This window comes from Pelophylax lessonae (assembly GCF_965119305.1).
Source record: "Pelophylax lessonae genome assembly, chromosome: 3".
NCBI classification, from domain to species: domain Eukaryota; kingdom Metazoa; phylum Chordata; class Amphibia; order Anura; family Ranidae; genus Pelophylax; species Pelophylax lessonae.
Genome location: NC_138770.1, coordinates 369,288,524 through 369,312,014, shown reverse-complemented (window position 1 = coordinate 369,312,014; position 23,491 = coordinate 369,288,524). Strand labels below are relative to the sequence as shown.

Here is a 23,491-nt window from a genome sequence, read left to right as displayed (position 1 = left end):
GGGCGAGCGCGTGCTAGCTGGCTATAGGGGGAGCCAATCGGCGGAACCGGTGGCCACGGAGGCACATGCGATCGCTCCCCGTGGATACAGAACGGCAGTCTGCCATTGTAAACACGGCAGACCGATGTCCTGTCAGTAACGTATACAGGGATCCTGTGTGCCTCTTATTTAGGAACACAGGTCTCTGTGTTCATGCAGCAAGCCCATCCCCCACACAGCTAGAAAGCACCCCCTAGGGACACATTTAACCGTTTGATTGACTCTGGTGTTAACCCCTTCCCTGCCAGTGTCATTAGTACAGTAACAGTGCATATTTTAAGCACTAATTACTGTAGTAATGTCACTGGTCCCCCCAAAAGATGTCGAAAATGTCAGTTAGGTGTCAGATCAGTCCGCCACAATGCCGCAGTCCCACTAAAAATTGCTGATCGCCGCCATTACTAGTAAAAAAATAAATAAATAAATATAAATGACATAAATCTTTCCCTAGTTTGTAGACGCGCAAACCAATCAATATACGCTTATTGGGATTTTTTTTTTTGTTAAAAATATGTAGCAGAATAAAAATTGGCCTGAAGGGATGAAAAAATTTGATTTTTAATTATTTTTATTGGGAATGTTTTATAGCAGAAAGTAAAAAATATTATTAGTTTTTTTTTTCCAGAATTGTCGCTCTTTTTTAGATTATAGTGCAAAAAAAAAAAAATATCACACAGGGGATCAAATACTACCAAAATAAATTTTTATTTGTGGGAAAAAAGGACATTGATTTTATTAGGGTACAGCATTGCATGACTGCGCAATTGTCTTTTAGAGTACAGCAGTGCAATATCGCAAAAAATGGCCTGGTCATTAAGGGGGTAAAACCTTCTGTTCCAGAAATGGTTAAAGGAGAAGTGTGGGATAGCAAAAAAAATAAATATACATACTCACCTATATGGCTGCATCATCAGTCCAATAAGACCAAGAATTGAAATATCATATGACCACTGATCTTTCAGTTCTCAATCTTCACTGAGCAGACAGCTTTAGCCATACTTGTCTTTTAGGACACCTTAATCTAACTGAAATGTAATTTGAAAGAGGTCATGTATGTCAAGATGGAACAACCATCACCAATGGTATAATAACTTAGCTGGTCCTAAAACTTTCACACCTCCCAGTCTTTCTTGGACAATCAACATCTCCACATTCCATTGTGATCAGACTATGGTATGTTAAGGTGTAAATATAAATGCTGGAGTATCTTCCTGACACTCACTGGAAACGAAGAAGTGGTTTGGTAAGCTATAAAACGTCTTCAACATTATATAGAACAAGTGCAACTGAATGTGACTAGATACTACTAGAAATATACAGAATTAAATTGGTTGTAAAGTTAGAAGGTTTTTTTTATATTAATGCATTCTATGCATTTAGATAAAAAACCTTCTGTGTGCAGCAGCCCCCCCCCCCCTCAGCCCCCCCAACACTTACTTAAGCCCATCTCGATCCAGCGATGTCCCCAACTGTCTCATCCATCTGGGAGACTGGGACTCCCCGGACACAGCAGCGGAGCCATTGGCTCTGGCTGCTGTCAATCAAAGTCAGTTAGCCAATGGGGGGGGGGGCAAACCGCAGCTTCGTGTCTGAATGGACAAACGGAGCTGTGACTTGGCTCGGATGCCCCCAAAGCTAGGGAGGGGCCAGAAAAGGGACCTGAGAAGAGGAGGATCTGGGCTGGTCTGTGCAATATCAACTGCACAACGCAGGTAAGTATAGCATGTTTGTTACTTTTATTGAAAAAAGAAAATAAAACTTTACAATCACTTTAACAAAGCTCATGTTCTTGGATTGGTGTCACAAGTAAGCTGGTATTTAAGGTCTTGCTGTATGAACACATAAAGGGTAACATTTTTATTTGAACTTGCACATATCTTGCAGCAAGATATATAAAGCCAATCTTGTCTCCAATTCAGGATTAACATTAGCACCTGAATACAATGTATTAGCTTACTTGTGACACCAGTTCAAGAGCATGAGTTTTGTTCATTCTGGATATTTCTAGTAACAGTTAGCCACATTTATCAGGGTTCCATAATGTTGGGGACATTTCATATTTACTATTGATAATTAGTATACATTTCGGATGTATTGTTTTCAGTGGCCTTGTTGTGTGGTTTTTGGACATCTTTTATGTTTGACTTGTGTGCAAATGGCAGCTGACTTTAAGATGAAGCTGTGACCAGGCTATGGACATTAAGGGAAAATTTACAATGCAACGCAGAGCGGAAGGAGCAATTACCACTCATGCTGCTCTGTGTTGCAAGCTGCGCTAGGGGTCAGTGTGGTGATTTATCGCATTGCACTGCCCCCCTTTTTTTGTTTTGTGTGGGCTTTTCTTTGAAGTGTACAGAACGTACAGTCATTTTTCTGCAGTGGCGGACATTGCAGTGCGATTCAGGCTGGTGAGAGGCTGTAAAATGCGGTACAACCTCTGTCACCGCACATAGTGTGAATTGCCCCTAAGGGATTAGTACATTCCTAACAAACAGTAAATAAACTTTAAAAACAAGCCCCCACTGACCTCTGTAGCTGTGGAGTAATTCATTAAAAAGGTCACAACATAAGCACTGCAGTTGCTCAGGTTATTCCCTCAGCAGCTCAGCTCCCCCTGCTTCCTCATTCCAGAGATCCTGCTCTGTGTTTTTATCCAGACTTCCTGCTCTATGTTTACATTAGAGATTGGAAGACTGCCATGTCATTGCATGGAGAAGGGGACAAGGAAAAGTGAACTGGCTTAGACATGTTACATTTACATTTTAGTGTTTCTGCCAGACACTTCGGAGGTTAATTGCTCCACAGTGCCTGCAGTTTCAGAGGTCAGTGTGGGCTGTAAGGCTGGCTTCACACCCGTACACTCAATAATGCAATGCACAGTACTACACCATAAATGTGTTAGTGTGTTGCTGAGCCATTTATTTTGAATGGCACCTCAACACACTAAAGTTGCACACGATAACATACTTACATGTATTCTGGTGAACTGAGTAGGGAAAACAGTGTAGATCCCAGATAGCATGGATAACTTGCCATAAATTTGTGGCAGTGTTGAATTGCAAGTCATGTAACTTGCTGCACATTTTCACTGGCAAGATGTACACTTGCAGAGCACTTGAAGCCCAAAGTTCTAGTTGACACTTTTCCATTTTTTAGCAAATTTGTGTGGCAAGTTTCTAGTAAGAGCAAAGAGGTTGCAGTGGTGAGTCTACAGCAAGAGCTCTGCAAGTCACAGTGACCCCTGTGGTAGGATGACTATTGCACAACATAACTGAACCAGAACATGCAGCAGACTTGCAGAATGTTTGCCAGGAAATTGATCCGGAGTCATAAAATGCAGACTTGTTGCAATTGTGCAAAAAACTTGTAATGCATGGCAAATCTAGCAATAGCTTATCAAGTCATTTTCAAAGTTGCAGCACAATTGCTGGCTATCTGGGATGTGGTTTTAAATTAGAAGTTTTTGTGGTATATAACAAAAACAAACATACATACTCACCTCTGTGCTGCAGCATTGGTGTGATGTTGCAGCTGTCCTGCGTTGGCTTTAAGATCAAGAAGTGATCACATGAAAGCAAACCACTGTCAGTCTCCACTCTGCTCCTCCAGCTCTCACTGGAGAGGGAACAGTAACAGCTAGCTTTGGCTCACAGCTGAGTGCTGAGAGAAGCAGCCAGCTATCAATCAGGGAGCAGGATGGATCCCGACAATATGGTTGGGATCCCTCCAGAGTCTAGAGTGGCTCTGTCACATCAGCTGACAGTGAGCAATAGTGATGAGCTTAATGTTCGAGTTCGAACGTAAGTTTGACTCGAACATTGGGTGTTCGCTGAACAAATGAGGCGCTCTGCAGGAAGTTCGCCCACTGATGAGCGCCCCATAGTGGACTGCGCGTATGCAGTGCAATAAGCGCTTGTAATTGGCAAAAGCATTCAGCTGACCTGTATGCTTCGGCCTATCACAGTACAATGTCCTGTCAGAGCCATGATTGGCCAAAGGAAGGGTGCCTTAAGCCAATCATGGCTCAGGGGCTAAGTCCATGCCTCAAACTACATAAGGCTGCTTACAAGGTATCTGTGTGTAGTGTGTTAGGAGTGGAGATTAGGCAGAGTAGTTAGGGAATTATGCTTTGATGTTTAATGCAGTCAGTTCAGTTTAGTGTAGGGCTGATTTTTGTGTAACACAGTGTAGTGCAGTCAGTGTAGTGTAGTGCTGTTCTGATTCATTTTTTTTTTTTTTGCAGCTTAAGGTTCTGTTGATGCAATATTCGTACTCCCCTTTTGTGTCTCAGGTGCTATTACTTCTGCGTCAGCAGTGATTTTTTTGTGACGCAGCAGCACTAATTTTATTTAGGGCATAATTGCTGTCCCCCCTTCTGCATCGCAGGGGCTATTCCTTCTGCGTCAGCAGTGGTTTTTTTTATTTTTTTTTCATGGCACAGCAGCACGAAAAATATTTAGGGCATAATTGCTGTCCCGCCTTCTGCATCCCAATGATATTCCTTCTGCATCAGCAGGGGTTTGTATTTGTTTTTTGTAGCACAGCATCACTTATTTTATTTAGGGCATAATTGCTGTCCCCACTTTTGCATGGTAGATGCTGTTCCTTCTGCATCAGCAGGTTTTATTTTTTTGGCTTTATTAAGTTTTTCTTTGTTAAAAAAAAATATATATATAATAAAACTGTTTATAGTGCACCAAGTACAAAAGTATTGCACCCAAGCACCATATTCCCTTCCCACACTCTGTAATAAAAAGTTATAAAAATCCCCCCCGCCCCAAAAAAAAAAAAAACATTAATAAAAATGGTTTATAGTGCACCAAGCACAATAGTATTGCACCCAAGCATCATATCTCCATCCCACATTCTATAATAAAAAGTGAAAAAAAAAAAACAATCCCCCATCATGTTCGAAAGGCCAACAAGGAAATGCTCACAGGCCACTAAAAGAGGGCAAGCAGCCTCTGCGTCCACAGGGAAAAGTGGTGGTCGCGGACATGGTGCATCCTCTGCAGGCGGGGCACGTTTGTCCTTTTTTTCCGGTGCTGGCCGTGTTATTGAGCCACAACATGCAGAAGAGTTAGTGGAGTGGATAACTAAGCTGTCCTCATCCTCCTCATCCTCTGTCACCCAGGCTCATACTAGTTTGCCTTCCACCACAGCTACCAAAACAGCCTATTCCACAGGTTCCTTGCCCACAGCTACTCCTTCCGTAGCCCCACCATCATGCACGGACGAGTCACCTGAACTATTCGATCATAGTATCAGTTACATGATGCTGGAGGATCCGTAGCAATTTGAATGCTCCAATGTTGGTTCCCAGGTTGAGGAAGGTAATAACGTGAGCCTAGAGAGGGGGGTGACAATGACAGACAAGAAACTAGCAGTCATGTTCCAAAAGCTGCAGCATACTGCCAAGTTTGCTCCAGTGATGAGGAGGGAGGGGGTGATGAGGTCACTGACTGTACTTGGGTGCCTGAGAGAATAGAGGAAGAAAGTGAGAAAGAGGCGGCACAACTCCAACGAGGCAGGATGTCCTCCAGGGGCCGGCTTAAGGGCAGCCACCCTATTGCATCACACCACAGAGCTCCACAGGTGCAGGGCGCTGCTAACTCCCTGCTGACTTCCAAAAGTTCATTGGTGTGGGCTTTTTTCAACAATATGCGCAGCAGAGCACAGAGTTGCTGTTTGCAATCCCTGTCTGAAGCGCATCAAGCATGGCCAGAACACCAGCCACTTGGGCACCACATGCTTGACAAGACATATGATGACCTGCCATGCAGTCCGTTGGCAACAGCACCTGAAAGACCCACATCATGATAAAATGCAGACTTCTCCTTTCTCCTCATCTGGGATCTCTACCCCTACTATACCTCAAGTCTTCTCAAAAATCTGCACTGAGAGGGATGATGGTATAGCAATTGGTGCCAGAGGTAGCAGTATACCACCTGTTGATTTGACCAGCAGGCAAATTTTGCTACCCCAGTTGCTGAACCGTAAAAAAAAAATACTGTCCAAGCTGTCCACATGCTAATGCTAGCTTAGCCGAATTACTAGCACTATAACTGCTGCCTTTTCATCTGGTAGACTCTGCCCCCTTTCGTGAATTTGCAGAATGTGCTGTACCCCAGGTTCCAAAAATAATTTTCTTTTCATGTAAGGCCATTTCAGCTCTGTATCATGATGTGGAAGGCAATGTTTTGGCCTTGTTGGACGGTTCACATTACTGCTGGACCATGAGTCAGCAGTAATGTGAACCTTCCTGCTGACTGCTCTGTCCAACAAGGCCAAAACATTGCCTTCCACATCATGGTATAGAGCTGAAATGGCCTTACATGAAAAGAAAATTATTTTCCATTCCATTCACGGTGCACTGGGTAACTCTGCTTGCAGCTGGGAAGGATGCAGGACAGGGTTCAGTGCTGGAGCTTATTCCACCACCACACCTCCAAAAAGCTGGTGGTGATTCTGTCACATCTGTCTGCTTCACCCCCTCCTCTTCTTCTTCCTCTATAGCTTCTTCTGCTGAATTGTTCTCTGAACCAGCAGTGCTCCCTAAGCGTTCAAGGGGCTACGCAAAGCAGTCAGGCTAAAAGATGCCATGCAGTGCTTCAATTGGTCTATCTAGGGGACAGGAGCCACACCAAGGCAGAGATTCTGTCAGCTCTGCAGGGGCAGGGCTCAGAGGTGGTTGACGCCAAGACAGCTTGAGCCAGGAATGGTTGTATGAAACAATGGCACCAACCTTCTCTCAGCTTTCCGACAGGGACACTTGACACATGTTCCATGCTTGGGACATGTTCTGAATTTAGTGGTACAGCATTTCTTGAACACGCACCCGGGCTTACAAGATCATCTGAGGCAGGCCAGAAAAGTCTGTGGTCATTTCTGGCGGTCCTACAATGCCAGTGCTTGGTTGGCTGACATTCAATGGGAATTCAACCTGCCCACCAACCGCCTCATTTGTGACATGCCCACCAGGTGGAACTCAACATTGGCCATGCTGCAGCAGCTGCACATGCAGCAGAGGGGCATCAATGAGTACCTGTGTGAGTGTGGCACAAGGACAGGCTCAAGGGAGCTTGGCTTCATTTTTGTCACGCCACCAGTGGCTGCTAATAAAGGATGCATGCACTGTCCTGTCACCATTTAAGGAGGCCACAGGGATGGTGAGCTGTGATGATGCATGCATCAGTGACACTGTCCCTCTAGTCTTCCTGCTGGAGCACACGCTTTGTGGAATCATGGACAGGGCATTTGAGGTAGAACAGTGGGAGGAAGAGGAGGATTTACTTTCCTCACAAGGCCCCCTTTATGCACATACTATTCCTGTGGGGTCACAAAAGGAGGAGAAAGGAGGAAGAGGAGGAGGATTGTGGCAGCATGGATGTAGAGGATAACATACAGCAGTCTTCAAGGAATGGTTTTTATTCCCCAGAAACCCCAGGAGTTGTACATGGCTGGGAAGAGGTTGCTCCTGACAATGTCATCCTTAGTGACCCAGAGGACTCAGAATCTCATGCCTCCTCAAACTTACACTGCATGGGTTCCCTAATGCTGCAAAGCCTGTGAAAAGACCCGAGGATTCGTGGTATCAAGGAGAGGGATCATTACTGGTTGGCAACCCTTCTTGATCCATGTTACAAGGGTAAAGTTGCAGAGCTCATCCTGCCCTTGCAGAGGGAGAAGAGGATGAAACATCTTGAGGACGCCTTGAAGAAAAGTTTGTATAACACCTTTCCAAACACTGGGAGGTTAACATTTCCTGAACAACGTGTTTCTAAAGCTTCGTTCGGTCAAAGGAGGAGCGGTGGAGAAGGCCTTTAAACAATTCTTTAGTCCTCAGTGCCCAGGGCTGTTAGGTTTAAGAAACCATCTGCAGCATATGGTACGGGATTATCTAGGGGCAAGAGCAGACTTGGAGACCTTTCCAACTGAGCATCCACTGGGTTACTGGGTCTTGAGGATGGACGACTGGCCAGAACTTGCTCAATATGCAATTGAGCTACTGGCCTGTCCTGCTTCCAGCATGCTTTCTGAATGGACATTCAGTGCTGCTGGAGGTTTTGTGATAGATAAAAGAGTGTGTCTGTCCACAGACTCATTGACCGGCTGACATTTATCAAAATGAATCAGTCCTGGATCAACAACAGCTATCAAGCCCCTGATGCTGATGTAATTAATTGAATTTGCTAAGGATCTGGGATCCCTTGAAGACTGCCTATGCTGCCTATCCTATTCCTGAATCTTGATTATGATAGCTTCCAACAATGTTTTTGGTTTATAGGACCACTAAGACCCAAGGCCCAATTTTTCTGCACCTGTATGACAAGTACATGTAATTTACATTTTTTTTTTCTAATTTTTAACAGCAGGGCCCGTTCCTGCACCCAGCAAGAGTAACTGTGAGGGGTTACAGTGTTTAGGCACCACTGCGTGTTAGCACCAGGTCACGGTCCTCAGGATCGCCCCCACCAGGAGATGAGCAAGCCAGGGTCCAGTAGCAGTCATAGCAGGTAGGGATCAAACAGAAGCATAGTCAAGGAACAAGCCAAAGGTCGGTAACGAATAGTTGCAGGTAGGGATCAAGCAGAAGCGTAGTTCAGGAGCAAGCCAAATGTCGTTAACAAACGGTAACACAGATATGGACCGCAGCAGGAGAGACAAGCAAGATATTGGCTGGTGAAGGCACAATATTCGGGCAACCAGGAAGTGCAGAGACATGGCTTCAATCAGAAAGTTAATGGGAGCAGCAAAGGGTTGAAGGTTCAGGCACTTAAGATTCACGGCAGGATCATTCAAGGATTTGTCCAGGGAACTGTCCAGCATTCCAGGTGGCTCAGGAAGCAGAGACATTGCCGAACACAGCAGAGGTCCCAGGTTCAAGTTCTGACACAATAGGTTGTTAAAGCTTCCCTGCTGAGAGCTGAATTTAAAAAGAAGATTAAAAAAAAGAAAAATCTGGATAAAAACAGCTTGGGGGACCCTTTGTATGGCTTTTAAGGGGAACTCCATGACAGAATTAAGAAAAAAAAAAGTCCCCCCAAAATCCATACCAGACCCTTATCTGAGCATGCAGCCTGGCAGGCCAGGATGGGGGTGAACGAGTGAGCGCCTCCCCCCCCTCCTGAACCATACCAGGCTGCTTGCCCTCAACATGGGGAGGATGCTTTGGGATTGAAGGGGACAAGGGCCTCTTCCCAACAACCCTGGGCTGTAGTGGTGGGGGGCTTATTGAAATCTTGAAGCCCCCTCTAACAAGAGGGCCCGCCCTTCTATGTGAATGGGTATCAGGTACATTGTACCCCTACCCATTCACCAAAAAAGTGTACAAAAAAATAAACACACTTTTTGACAAATCCTTTATTTAAAAATTAAAAAATAGTGTCCCCCGATGTAAATCCATCATCAATCACGCTGCCTGCTGCACCCGTCGACCCGAAGAAAAGGGGGGAAAAAAGCTCCCCTCACGATGAACTCTTCCTGCGGACCGCGGGAATCGTTCACCGAGAACTGAGCTTTTTTTTTCTGGTCGGTGGGTGCGGGCGGCTTGATTGACATTGAATTAACATCGGGGGACACTATTTTTTTATTTTTATTTTTGAATAAAGGACTTGTCAAAAACTGTCTTATGTGTTTATTTTTTTTTTTTACACTTTTTGGGTGAATGGGTAGGGGTACAATGTACCTGATTCACATGGGGGGGGTGGGATCTGGGGGCCCCCTTGTTAAAGGGGGCTTCCAGATTCCGATAAGCCCCCCACCTGAAGACCCCCACAACCACAGCCCAGGGATGTCGGCAAGAGGCCCCTGTCCCCATCAACATGGGGAGAAGGTACTTTGGAGGGGGGGATGCAGAGCCCCCCTGCCCCAAATTCAGGAGGGGGTGCTCGCTCATCCCTTCCTCTTCCTGCCCTGCCAGGCTGCGTGCTCGGATAAGGGTCTGGATTTTGGGGGGGCCCTATGCGTTTTTTTTTTTTTTAATTTTGAAATGGGGTTCCCCCTTAAAATCCATACCAGACCTGAAGGGCCTGGTATGGACTGGGAGGGGACCTTATGCCATTTTTTTTTCTTTTTTTTTTGTATCTGTATTGCTGGGAGCCAACAATACTTTATAGCCGCCAGCAAGTTTAAATTACATTTTTTCCTTTAGAAATGTCAGTATTGCTGCAGCAAGATCTATACATCGTACAAATGCACAAATTTTCATTTTTATTGTTTCACTTTAAGCATCATTAAAATCACTGCTGCTCCTGTAAAAACAATAGTTTTAAAAACATTGTTTTGCATTGATGCATATCCCCCAGGGCAGTACCCGGGTCCCCATACATTTTTATTGCCAATAACTTGCTTATAAGCCTTTAAAATGAGGACCGTTGATTTTTCATTTTCGTGTCCCATAGACTTTAATACAGTTTGAATGTTCGCTAGAACTTTTCCCCTGTTTGAGATGTTCTGGTGCGAACCGAACAGGGGAGTGTTTGGCCCATCACTATAGCCCACTATAAACTGAATTTGGGTCACAGGAGAGCAAAAGTAAGTGCACTTCTGTGACCCACAAGAGAGGTATGGCCATATTTCTCTTTTAAATGTTAATGCATGAGCTGACTTAAAGTGTAACTATAGGCAAAACTTTTTTTTTTATTCTGTAAGGAAGGATTATAACCCTGTCAGTCTTCTTTTTTTTTTTGCCATCTGTGTCATTTTGGGGAGATTCACCTTCATTTTCTGTACCATAGCTAAAACCTTGGGGCCCCCCAGGTCATCAGAACTAGTGAGCCTGGAGGGAGCCCACCTCTCCTTAAAGGCATAGGGGCGCACTGGAAACCCAGCAAATAGCACAATGGCAGCAAAGGTGTCCAGTGCATCCCCTCAACCGTATTCCAACAGTACAGACAAATGGCCACTGCCCCACCTATGAATGGCATTTATAGCACGGGGCACATGGAAGGGTGATGCATGTCAAACAAAACCAAAGAAAATTCCCAACTGAACTTATAGACCAGCCTGCAACCAACCAAATTATCCTGTCTAACAGTATGTGTTAAAAGTGGGGGTTTGGTTCGCATACATTTGCAAATACATGCATGAGCTGCAGAGCCACTTCACGGCACCCCAGTATTATCTGCAGTCCTAACTCTAAATTTTGAGAGCCTCCATAGTAGAAGCACATGCATTACAATGGATAGGCAGATGGCAGGTGAGCCTGGAGGGTGCCCACCCCTCCCTAAAGGCATAGGGGCAAATTGGACACCCAGCAAATAGCACAATGGCAGCAAATGTGTTCAGTGCGTCCCCTCACCAGTATCCCAACAGTATAAACAAATGCTATGAGGAAGGCGTAAAGCCGAAAGGCGTCAGCATTTGTCATGTTGTCACCGCTATCCATGTTGGAATAAAGAATTTTACTTGGAAGAAGCTTTTTCGTGTTTTCGTTATTCATTTAACAGTATAAACAAATGGCCACTGCCCCCTCCTATAACTGGCATTCGCAGCAAGGAGCACATGGAAGGGCAATGCATGTCAAACAAAACCAAAGAAAATGCCTAGTCTAACTTCTGGACCAGCATGCAACAAATTGAACTATCATGTCTAACAGTATGCGTTAAAAACAGGGGTGTAGTTTGCACTAATTTGCAAAAACATGCAAAAGCTGCAGAGCCACTTCACGGCACCCCATTATTATCTGCAGTCCTAACCCTAAATTTTGAAAGCCTCCATAGTAATAGCACATGCATTATAATGGATATTCAGAAGGCAAGTGAGCCTGGAGGGAGCCCATCCCTACTTATAGTCGCAGGGGCGCACTGGACACCCAGCATATAGCACTAGAACTAGTACCCCCATTGAGCCTTTTTTCTTTTCTGGGGACAACCCAAACTTTGGGATTTTTTTTTACTTTCAGTGATAATGGTAAACAGGACAAATAGAGGGGGTGAATCCCCCTAACCAGGGAGAGACAGCAATAAAAGCTTACAGATGTTCTAATCCTTTTTCCATTCTTTCCAAAACTAAAAAAAGTTTTGCCTTTAGTTGTTATTATGTTTACGACAATACACGTTAACACGTGACATAATGGGGTTAATTTAATAAAACTGGAGAGTGCAAGTTCTGGTGCAGCTCTGCATAGAAACTGCCTCCAGGTTTTTATTTTGTCAAACCTTAATTGAACAACCTAAATTTAGAAGATGATTGACTACCATGCACAGCTGCACCAGATTTTGCACTCTCCAGTTTTAGTAAAAAACCCCAACATGTGTTGAGATGAAAATAGGTCCTTAACCTCTTGCCACTGACGCAACACAAGTATGCGGCTCCACTGCACTGGGCTTTTTGCCATGGGGCTGCATATTTGCGTAAATCTTCCTTTGTGCTGGGAGCACCTCATACAGCGCACTCCCAGCAACAAGACTGGGGTCTCACGAGAGCCCTAGGCCCCGTACTAATGATTCCTGGTCACCTGATAGCTATGGTAGCCTATGATTGGCTACCACAGTGATCAGTTACTTTGAAGCCCGCCCCTGTGTTTCTCTCTCTGTAAATGGAGAGGAAAGATAAATTGTATCTTTGTCTGTCCTTGCAGAAAGAAAAAAATGTGCATGTAAAAAAAAAAATATATATAAAAAAATAAAATAAAAGCTAAAGAAAAAATACCTATATTAAAGTTTGATTTAGGTCAGTGCCAGGATTACTGTTTGGGTCCAGTAAGGGTTAAGGTCAGGGTCAGTATATTTTGGACAGGATTTTTTTTAAAATGCATATCAGTTTCAGTGTCAGTGTGCTTTAGGTAGGGCAAAAAAAAGCAAAATGTGCACTATTGTTTCTATTTTTAAGCCGCATAAATATGCCTCTTAAGTCATCGGAGTCTGATGTTGTTCTGTTAAAAACATCATGTACTGCAAGTTTGGGTTTGCTGTGATATTCAAAGATATCCATATAAGCTATCTGCTGCTACCCAAATGGGAAAATAATGTATATATATATGTTGGGAGGGTGCGCTGATAGATGTTTAAGCTGCTACCGATATTCAGTGCCTTTTGAATATGAATGATAATTATAAATAGTGAGGGTGCGCTAAAACAAGTGGTGAATCCAACCTATACAACTCAAAAATTACAATAAAACATATGTGAATCGAAAACATATGTGTAGGATGATGAATAATGTGAATAAATATATTAAGGATCCAAACGTTTCTACAGGTACAAACAACAAATAACATACACATGCGTGGTATCACTACAATCATCAGCATCCGGAGAATTTATTTTGGGTTGTTCTTTGGTGGTAAGTTATGGTTGCTACAAGAAATATACAGCTACATTTAAAAAAAATATTTTTTTTTTTTTTTTTTTACTATTTTGGGCCAGTTTTTCTTTAAAAGAAAAAAAAAATCAGGACATATTCATACCATTTACCACCAAAGGAAGACCAAATTTGTCCTGAAAAAAACCAAGGTATAATTCACCTGAATGTACAAAGTAGTTGTAATGATATGCACGGTTTTACTAACACATGTCAAAGTTGCAGAATTGTGCTTAGGCATTAGGATTTGTTTCCCCCATACATTTCATATTCCTAATATATGCCTGCTGTACCATGTACTTGTATGAAAAAGTATCCTGTTTTCTTTGTATTGTTTCCTTTGTGTGAAATCCCTGGTGTTCCTGCCAGTCCCTCTGCTTTCCTATTAAAAACTGAGCACACTAAGCAGGAGAACACGCCGTGGTCAGTTTTCTAGTTGTGCTGAGAACTCAGCCTGCTCTCCTCCAATGATGTTCTTAATTCTTCAGATGCCTACACAGAGGATGACCTTATGCTCTACTGGAAGAATGGCAACGAATCTTTAAAAACAGATGAAAGAATTTCTCTCTCACAGTTTTTAATTCAAGAATTTCACACCACCACAAGACTTGCTTTCTACAGTAGTACTGGTAAGTCTTCTGAAAAAATGCAGTAATGTTGGATGAATACTGGAAGGAAGTGTGTGCAACTGTGCAACTCACACAAACAAAAAACATTTTTTGGGTCATTTGCCCCATTGGGGGTAGATAGACCTAAAATAACGTTTTTGACTCAAGCTCCATTTTATTAAAAAAAAAATTGTGACAGACCTGGGCAATTTCAACACAGCATATGGTAAAAAAAATAATAATAATAATAATACGTTTTTTTACTAAGGTAAAACCAAATAGTAAACAATCAGTAGATCTATATATATAAGCAGCTAAAGCTAAATATTCTAATCTTGATTTTTTTCTGTAGACATTCAGCTTCCTCCCATTACTCTTGCTTACCAAGTCTACCAGTTAAAACAAAATTATTGCAAAATTAAATAAATATATTTCATGTTTATACAGATCTGATATATCTGATATCTCTAGATTGCATTTAACTCCTCAAACTCAGTTGTAATTTATAGGTGCTTCAACAAACTGGGGTAGGGATTGTTAAAGAAATTTAATAGGTTTGTTTAGATGTTTTCTTAGATTCCATGGTCTTCAAAAATAATTTGTACTTTATACATTTTGTGTCTTGATTCTTACACTGGCCATGCACCAAGCCATCAATCACAGATTTTACAGTTTAAAATTATTTTTTACTTGAAAATTAACATATGACAAAACATAGATCTAATTTAATTTTAGAGCTCAGCTTTCTACTAGCATGGGTTTAAAGAAAAGTATTCTTTGAATTAAAAACTCCTGTGCTCGACCTAAGTGCTAATCAAACCCCACTCCAGCTGCTGTATGAAAACCAAATTGATAATAAACATATGACATACAATAAAATAATACAATGATTGCCCCAAAAAATTATATATAAATAAATCAAAGTTCATAGACAATATATTCCCAAACCCTTCTAGTAAATTTCTTAGGTGAAACTGATGTTTTGGCTGTTTGGTTTTTACATCAGTTTCACCTAAGCAATGTATTAGAATTTGGGAATATATTGTTCTGAAAGCTGATTGGGATTTTGTTTTTGTTAAATTATTTGCGGGGGAATCAATGTTTTTTTTTTATTATCATTTACAATTACCACCCTCTAGTACACCAAATCCTTCTAATAATTTATTTTGTGTCTAGCTTCCTTTTATTGTTTGTGTCAGATTTGCAGGTTTATAAAAATTCCTGTGCAATGTGTACAGATTTTGTCAATTTCCAGAAATGGTAACGTGTGCTGTCTTTCACATGAAGAAAAAATCCTCTTGTTTTCACACAGGGTGGTACAATCGTCTGTATATTAATTTCACGCTGAGACGTCACATATTTTTCTTTCTACTGCAAACATATTTTCCTGCAACATTAATGGTCATGCTGTCCTGGGTCTCATTCTGGATAGATCGCAGAGCTGTTCCTGCCAGAGTTCCTCTAGGTAAAATAATATTGTATGATTACAAAAGCACTTTTCAAAGGTATGTGCATTATAAAGGTGTTCTCTTCGTCCTTATGGTAATAGTCATCTTTCAGAAAAAATCATTCAGGAGTATAAGCATTAAATAACTCTTTGAAAAATCTCCTAAACCAGACAGCCAGGATTTGTCTGTGCCTATTCTATTTTAGGATCATTGGAAGCCCACAGGGCCATGTTGTGTTTGTGTCCTTACTACCTACATCTATGGTATGTTGAGAAGAAATGGTATATAGAAGTCCTCTTTGTTTTCTTCCACATGTTTTATGACTGTTATAACCATGGCAGCTACATAAACACATCAAAGTGGGCTTGGTTAATGTTGCCTGTTTCAATCAAAATCACTTTTCGTTTTTTTTTTTAAATATAAGGTGGTTTTAAAGTATACCTAAAGGCAAAAGTTTTTTGTTTTGGACAAAATGAAGAGGGACTAGAACATCTAGTATAATTGTATTGCTATCTGTACACCGCTAGGGAGAGTCATCCTCTTTATTTGTCCTGTTTACCTTTATCATTGAAAGTGAAAGTAAAAGAAAATCCCAAATTTTAGGTTGTCCCCAGAAATCTTCCAATCAGGGCACTAATTCTGGTGACCTGGTGGTCCAAATAGATTATTTTGGCTACAGTACAGAAATTGAAGGTAAATATTCCCAATGGTAAGACAAAGATGGCAAATAATAAAAAACTGACAGGGGTTGTGACTCCCCCCTAGTCTATCCAAAATGAAAATGCTTCTCATTCTGTTTTCTAAAATGCCACCCAATCTAAAAAATTGCATCTTCAAATATGCAAGTGCCTTCTTATTGCACAATGTGCATCACACTTGTGTGATGATTATGCACTTTTGTACAAGGTCTGCCTCTTATGTCAAATTATTATTTTATTAAAATCTGATGGTAGATTGCACAACTAGAGTCAGGGGTCTGCTTTAAATGCAAAACTATTTTTCAACGGTAAAGAAATTAAATAATAGATAGTTGTGTGTTTCCTGAACTAAAAAATAACATTCTGAGTTCTCTCGTCATCCCATCACACCCATTCTGTTATAGATCATTTGCTGAATTTAGCCACAAATGTTCAGAGATGGAGAAAAACAAAATAAGGAAATAGCAGTATGTAAGCTTTGAGGCTTTGCCCCTCTAACCTTGCTGCCCTAGGCACTGACTCACTAGTACCATTATGGTAAATATAGCTGTGGTCAAATCCAATTTAAAAGGACAAATGCCTTTTCTACAACAAAAGGAAACTTTTGATGGACTATCATATCTTAGAAAAATATGTGCGCAATAACAAGCTCTTCTAATGCACTAATGTATTTATTATCCTTTGAAAGTTAGCAATTACATGGCAAGGCTTGAAGCGCTGAGCCACCATGGTAAAAAAAAAAAAAGTTAAGAAATACCACTGATCCTTAGTCTTATCTATTATCATTGATGCTTTCTATGTTCTATATTGCCCTTTACAAAAAATAATTTACATTTGATGTTCTGTATTCTTATATTTGTTCTTTTCCTAGGTATAACAACAGTGCTGACCATGTCAACCATCATTACTGGAGTGAACGCCTCCATGCCTCGAGTATCATACATTAAGGCTGTTGATATATATCTGTGGGTTAGTTTTGTGTTTGTTTTTCTATCGGTGTTGGAATATGCTGCTGTCAATTACTTGACTACGGTGCAAGAAAGAAAGGAGAGGAAGCTAAGAGAAAAGGTAATTATCTTATTGGCACTCTATAAAAATGTAAGTAGTCCTCAGAATTTTGAAGATAGGCAGAAAAAATAAACATTTCATGTTCATAGTTTATAAAAGAGTTGCAAAAATAGCCAGCACACTTTTCATAACTTCTCTCCAGGAAAGCAAGCTGAGTACAAGATCAGCGAGCACCTATATAAAATATAAGCCTTTATTCCATCTTTTATGCCAGTTTTAGACGGCTGCAGTCCTATGGATGCATTTTGACCCGAAAGGCAGTCCAGTTGTTCCCATCCACCACTATCAAAGCCACCTGTGGTGCAGGGCTCAAGCCTAAATAACACATATCATGATAACACAATTATTGAAACACAACATAACAAGATTACATGTTCAGTCATCAGCCTATAAAATCAGCATTTCAAATACAAAAATATGTGCAGCGCTAAAAGAAAAAAATTTTCCAACAAAATAAATTGTCCAATCGCAGGAAGCATTCCACAAGTAACATAAACAATGGATGGTGAGAAAAAGTCCAATATATAATGGTGCAAATCATATATAAGTGCAGCAAATCCCGTCACCAGTGAAGGTAGAAATATATTGCGCTCACCAGATGGATGGGACCCCAAAACACCTTATAGTGTAGGAGTCAAACAGGCTTAAGAATGATGGAGTATCCCCACAGATTTTTCACCGATTCCAACGGCAACCATGCAAATCTCCGGTAGATTAAATAATTCAGAGATTCCCCTTCCACATGGTGGGTGGTAAAACCGAAAAAAATGGAGGGACATATAGCGTAATATTGCTAAAATCAATTTAATATCAATAAAGCTGATACACTTACAGACATCCGTGAAAGACAGGCATATAAGATGTAAAACAGCTGGGCTGACCAAGTCCTCTTTACATGTTTCGGCATAAATGCCTTTTTCAAAAGATTTCCTATCCATCTGGTGAGCGCAATATATTTCTACCTTCACTGGTGACGGGATTTGCTGCACTTATATATGATTTGCACCATTATATATTGGACTTTTTCTCACCATCCATTGTTTATGTTACTTGTGGAATGCTTCCTGCGATTGGACAATTTATTTTGTTGGAAATTTTTTTTCTTTTAGCGCTGCACATATTTTTGTATTTTGTATTGATTTATCACTCTCCTTAGTTCAGTGATTGATGTCAGCTGCTTAAATTTTTCAAGTTAGCGCAATAATCTTTATTTTATTCTGTTTATAAAATCAGCATTTGAAATAGTTTTTGGGGTTTGTCAAAGACAATGACATTAATTTGCAAATCACCATGGAAAGTGACAGATGGAAAAGTATTCTAAGATATAACTTTGGAGGGAGAGACTGCTAGGATTAACGCTGGCATTTTGCAAACCCTCTGTGGATAATATCTTGTTAAGGGCTAAATTCATGTCACCCCAAGCTCACTAAGAAAGAACAAAAATTGATTGTCCCAGTTTGGAATCAAAATGATCTTACTGGTATTTTATAAAATATAAGTACTGCTATATACTGTATACATGGCTGCCCTAATGGAATAGTAGAGTGGCCTGTGAAAATTATAGATGGAAAAGACATACAAGTCATGTTACAAAATCGTCTTGATCAATATGTTAGTAATAGTTTTTTTTCTTACTTGTTCAACTAAGTTCAGTATTACTATTAGACTGCCAAGAATAACATTGAAATTTTGTATATGGATCCCCAATACAGTAAAGTTGGCCATAGATGGCACGTTTGTTTTTTAGCTAGCCAGCTGATCAAAAAAAAGAACCCATTCTCCCATCCACACATTTGAGTTAGATGGCGAAGTCCCCTTGCCGTGCTATTTTTTTCTGGCAGCAGGACTTCTCTGCTGCCAGTCCCTTTCGAGAGGAATCGATCACTAGATCAACTCTCCTGTACGGGAACAGCTATACATAGATCGAAATTCAGCTGGTTGCTGCTTAACCGGCCAAATTTTTTCTACTTTCAACACATCAACTTCAATGACATGTTCACTTGCTGCCTAATGAATCCCACCCACTTTCAGATGGCATTATAATGAGATAATCAATGTTATTCAATTTACCTATCAGTGGTCATAATGTTATGACTGCTTGGTGTATGTAACAATAAAAGTAAACTGAGCATGAGCAATTCAATGATTAATTTACATGCTTAATTTAGTTAATTTAAGCTTCAGTTACCAAAGCAATCAAATGTGGGATGGGAGTGTGCACAGTAAACAACATTTAAGCTTGTTAACAGCCTGCAAAACACGGCCATAGATTCTAACACTAGCTTTCACCTGACACTGGGGGATATATTTAAAAAGAAACCTGACCATGTACAATTTCTTGCTGATTATGCACAATTTAAAATATGTAATTGTTATCCTAAATTATATTTAAATATGAGACAATTGTACATTTTCTACCAGATTGCATTAGAAAAAAATCCCAAATCAATTTTGTAAATATCTTCTACTTAAATGTTATTCTTCGGTTGGCTTGGTCCTCAAGTTTGCTTGCACTTTCAGACTGATTTGCATTTCTCTTCCTTTAAGCTTCCTTGTACATGTGGGGTTCCACAGTCACGACCAATGATGGACAGCAGTTACAGTGATGGCGAGGTAAACAATTTGGGTGGTTTTGTTTCTGAAAATGGTGATAGAGATGATCGTATTATGGTACAACTGGCACTCAGCACAGAGAGGAACTCGAACAGAAGAAAGAGCCAGCGTGCTTATGTCAGCATGCGTATTGACACCCATGCTATTGACAAGTATTCAAGAATAATATTCCCTGCAGCATATATTCTATTTAACCTCATCTACTGGTCAATTTTCTCCTAGGGACACCTTACTTGCCAACAGACTATAAACCAGGGTTCTGGCCAGACTTTATTATAAAAAATACTTTGAGATTTACCAGAAGACATGTTCATTTTTATACGTTTTCATTCATTGCTGTCCATTGTTTTATTAAACATCTGTACTGTGTCTGTACCTGATTTTTTTATGTAATTTTTCCATTTTGTTGTTTTTATAATTGATTTTTGTGTTTATTTTCCAAAAGGTAGGGAACAAACCAAAATACTGTAAGCATTAAGTAGAGCTATAAGGTAACTTTGTGATAGGTTGGCTTGAAAACCTGCTCACTGTCAGGATCCAACGGTTTCTGCGTCTGATGAAAAAAGGACTCATGTTTACTGGTTTGACTTGGATGGTGATTCTTATGTAAATCAAAGAAACACCTCCTACAGCTTAGCAACAAAAATTTGTTCTTTAGTAAAGGAAATAATTTTACTACTTGTGGGGTTTGTGACATCAAAATAATAAAAAGGGAACTGGACTGCAAAAACCTATTCATTTATTGGTAAGCATTCGTCTATGTGATGGTTCTGAACCGTATTAAAGCTGAACTCCAGGCAAACATTTAAATATACAGATTGAATACATGTAAGGGAGCTGTTTTACCTGCCAAAGAACTTGTATTTCTGTCCATTTAGTCCTGAGGTTTACACAGCCATGCCACACAGCACAATCAAGAGGATGATACCACTTACTGTTAAAGTGTTTGTAAACCTAAAACCTCAAAACATCATCCTTTTGCACAGTTTAGTAGATAATGTTGTTAAAACTTAATTCACATTATTGTGTTCCTCATTTAGTTGTAGCCCTCTGAAATCTGCCAATCTTTGGGCGTGGCATAGCACAAAACCTTCGGTTGTAAAAACCTAACATCACGCTTTTCCGCTCCCACTTTTCAGAGCCCCTCTATGAATTCTCTGATGTCTCTGTCTCTCTGATGTCTCTCTCTCTCTGATGTCTCTCTCTCTAAAGTCTCTCCCTTTCTCTGATGTCACTCTCCGATGTCTCTCCCTCTCTCTGATGTCTCTCTTTCTTTCCCCCTGATGCCTCTCTCTCTGATGTCTCTTTTTCTTCCTCTGATGTCTCTCCCTCTTTCTCTCTCTGATGTTTCTCTCTCTAGTGTCTCTCTCTAGTGTCTCTCTCTGTCAGTGAGTTTTGTACCTGTATTTCTGGAGAAGAGGAGAGAGGAAAGTGAAAGAAAACTCCTTCAATCTCAGTTACCTCTCACAGTGAGTTACAGAGCAGCAGAAAACACGCCCCCTTCACACAGGCTCATGCGTGTGTCTCATTACACAGGCTGTCAATCAAAGGAGAAGGGGTGTGACACCCACATTTTTTTCGTGGGTGGTGTCATGGTTTTTTAATTAGTGCAGAGGGGAGTCTTACAGTTAACAGGCTGTTCTTCTACCAGCCATACTATGCACAAATTAATTGCACCCTTGTTCTTTCTTAGATTTAAGCCTGGTAAACACTATTCTTTTTTTCTGTTCAACCCAGCGGGGTTGAACAGAACAAAAAAACTGACAGCTCTGGTCGGAGCCACTGTACTCACTATGCAAAGTAAGTACAGCGATCTCTCCCTGCTGAGCTATTGTGTTCTGACAGGGACATGGCCCCCCAAAACACTCCGATCAGCAATTTCACCCATTGGCGGAGACCACTGGTTGGGAGTCTGTTGGCTGCTGGTTTTCCAGCATGCTTGTCTGACATACACACAGGCCAAATGTCGGCCATTTTTTTTTTACTGACAAATGTCTCCCACATTCGGCCCGTCTGTACCCGGCTTAAGTGTTCTGTTTGTATTTGACTTTCCAGGTTTACAACCACTTTAAGGAATACAATTATGTCCTCTCTCCAGTTCAGCCTTCTCATTGGACAGTAAAAAAGTAGCAGTAGACTGATGAGTTTTTTTCTGATTTATTCTTCTATCAACATAATCCTTGCCAACTCTTTTGCATGCTGCTGCCAAAAACCTTGCCCATACCTCTCTTCTGAGTCACGGGAGTGTACTTACTTGTACTCTCCTGTTACCCAGAATCAGCTGACAGCAGGCTAAAGCCCAATGTGGCCTGACGTCAGAGAGATGCTCTAAGCTCTGGAAGGACCTTGACAATAACACCAGTTAGGACCCATCCAGATGTCTGGGGGGCAGCTGGCCCAGCTTCTTAGCATGTTGCTGAGAGCCTGGACCAGCTGCTCCCACCTCTCCATAGCCCGGCACTCCAGTGAGTGCTGGAGGGACAGAATGTTGACTTGACAATCAGCGGTCACATGATTACTCAGTTCTCAGCCTTAGAGTCAGTGGGGGACAGCTACAGCAGGGAAGTGAGTATGCATGCCTATTTTATTAGAATCCCACACTTATCCTTTTATAGATCGCAAGAGATTAATATCAAAGTAGGTTCAATTACAAAAGTTGCATTAAAAAAATACATCTAGGCCCCTTACACACGGACGGTTGTTCTGCCATTGGAAAAGCATGTTTTGTTATTTTGAAATTCCAACACTGCTGGCACAACGATTACTCACATTTTTAAATTGCGATTATGTGCAATTACTGCGTTAGTAAATTCTTGCCTTTTGTATAGCAACTGTTTACTTTTTTTTTTTCTTTGTACTACGAATAACTGCGTTTATATACAGATAGCTGCGGTACATCGCTCCTGGACGCTGTCAACTTTATTTTTCCTAAATGCACAAAACCGTATGTTATCAAAACATTGCTAAACGCAGTGTGTGAAGCAGGCCATAGGGGTGCGTTGTCTGCATTTAGCTGCGGTAAATAGGTTCCTCTTTCTGCAGCTAAAAGCTGAATTCTAACCGTTCCTGTGAAAGGGGCCTTAATGATTTAGAAATGAATACACAGCTGCATTGATTTGTTTCATTTTCATCTGCCTGGAGATCAGGTTTAGTTTGTAAGGAATTAACATAGTTTTTTTAAGTATGTTTTATTTAACGTGATTCCTTAGTTCAGGAGCACTTTCCCCTGCTGTACCACTTATCTTTGCTTTATAAGAACAAATAACAAATACAGTACATTTATTAAATCACTGGTTATCCCAATTGTGAAAATCAGGACATTGAATGCAGAAGAGCTCCACGTTTATATGAACAAATTGGGTAACTGGCCAAATAATTAGATATTTTTTTTAAATACAATTTTATGCATGACCGCTATCAACCTCAGCATGTATATGACAATCACATATAGTAAGATCATAAGACCTATAACGGACCCTGTCAATTAGGCACAAGGACAAGAACACTTGTATGTGTTGATCAGAATGTCAAGGTTTAGAGCTTTGCAAATGTGTCTTTCTCAGCCAAATGTGTAGGCAATTCAAAAAAATGTATAAAAATGTGATTGAATTCTGATTTGATTTCATAAATAAATAATGACCACGTTTGGAAAAGGTCAAAAGTTGTTGTCTTTCAATTATGTCTGAGTCTTTAACATCATTACAGAACAAAT

The 23,491-nt window shown here is 40.9% G+C and overlaps 2 protein-coding genes across 2 annotated transcripts in view; one reads left to right on the top strand and one right to left on the bottom strand.

Moving 5' to 3' along the window:
• LOC309550842 (gamma-aminobutyric acid receptor subunit rho-1-like) overlaps positions 1–20,585 on the top strand; it is a 171,517-nt gene extending 150,932 nt beyond the window's left edge. The window contains exons 7-10 of the mRNA XM_082251198.1: positions 13,833–13,973; positions 15,265–15,417; positions 16,970–17,166; positions 19,714–20,585. Of these exons, the coding sequence (XP_082107324.1) occupies positions 13,833–13,973; positions 15,265–15,417; positions 16,970–17,166; positions 19,714–20,001 (779 nt within the window). The 3' untranslated portion in view covers positions 20,002–20,585. The remainder of the gene's footprint in view (positions 1–13,832; positions 13,974–15,264; positions 15,418–16,969; positions 17,167–19,713) is intronic.
• PM20D2 (peptidase M20 domain containing 2) overlaps positions 1–23,491 on the bottom strand; it is a gene marked incomplete at its 5' end in the record, with an annotated part of 183,730 nt that overhangs the window by 90,558 nt on the left and 69,681 nt on the right. The gene's annotated exons all lie outside the window — the stretch shown is intronic.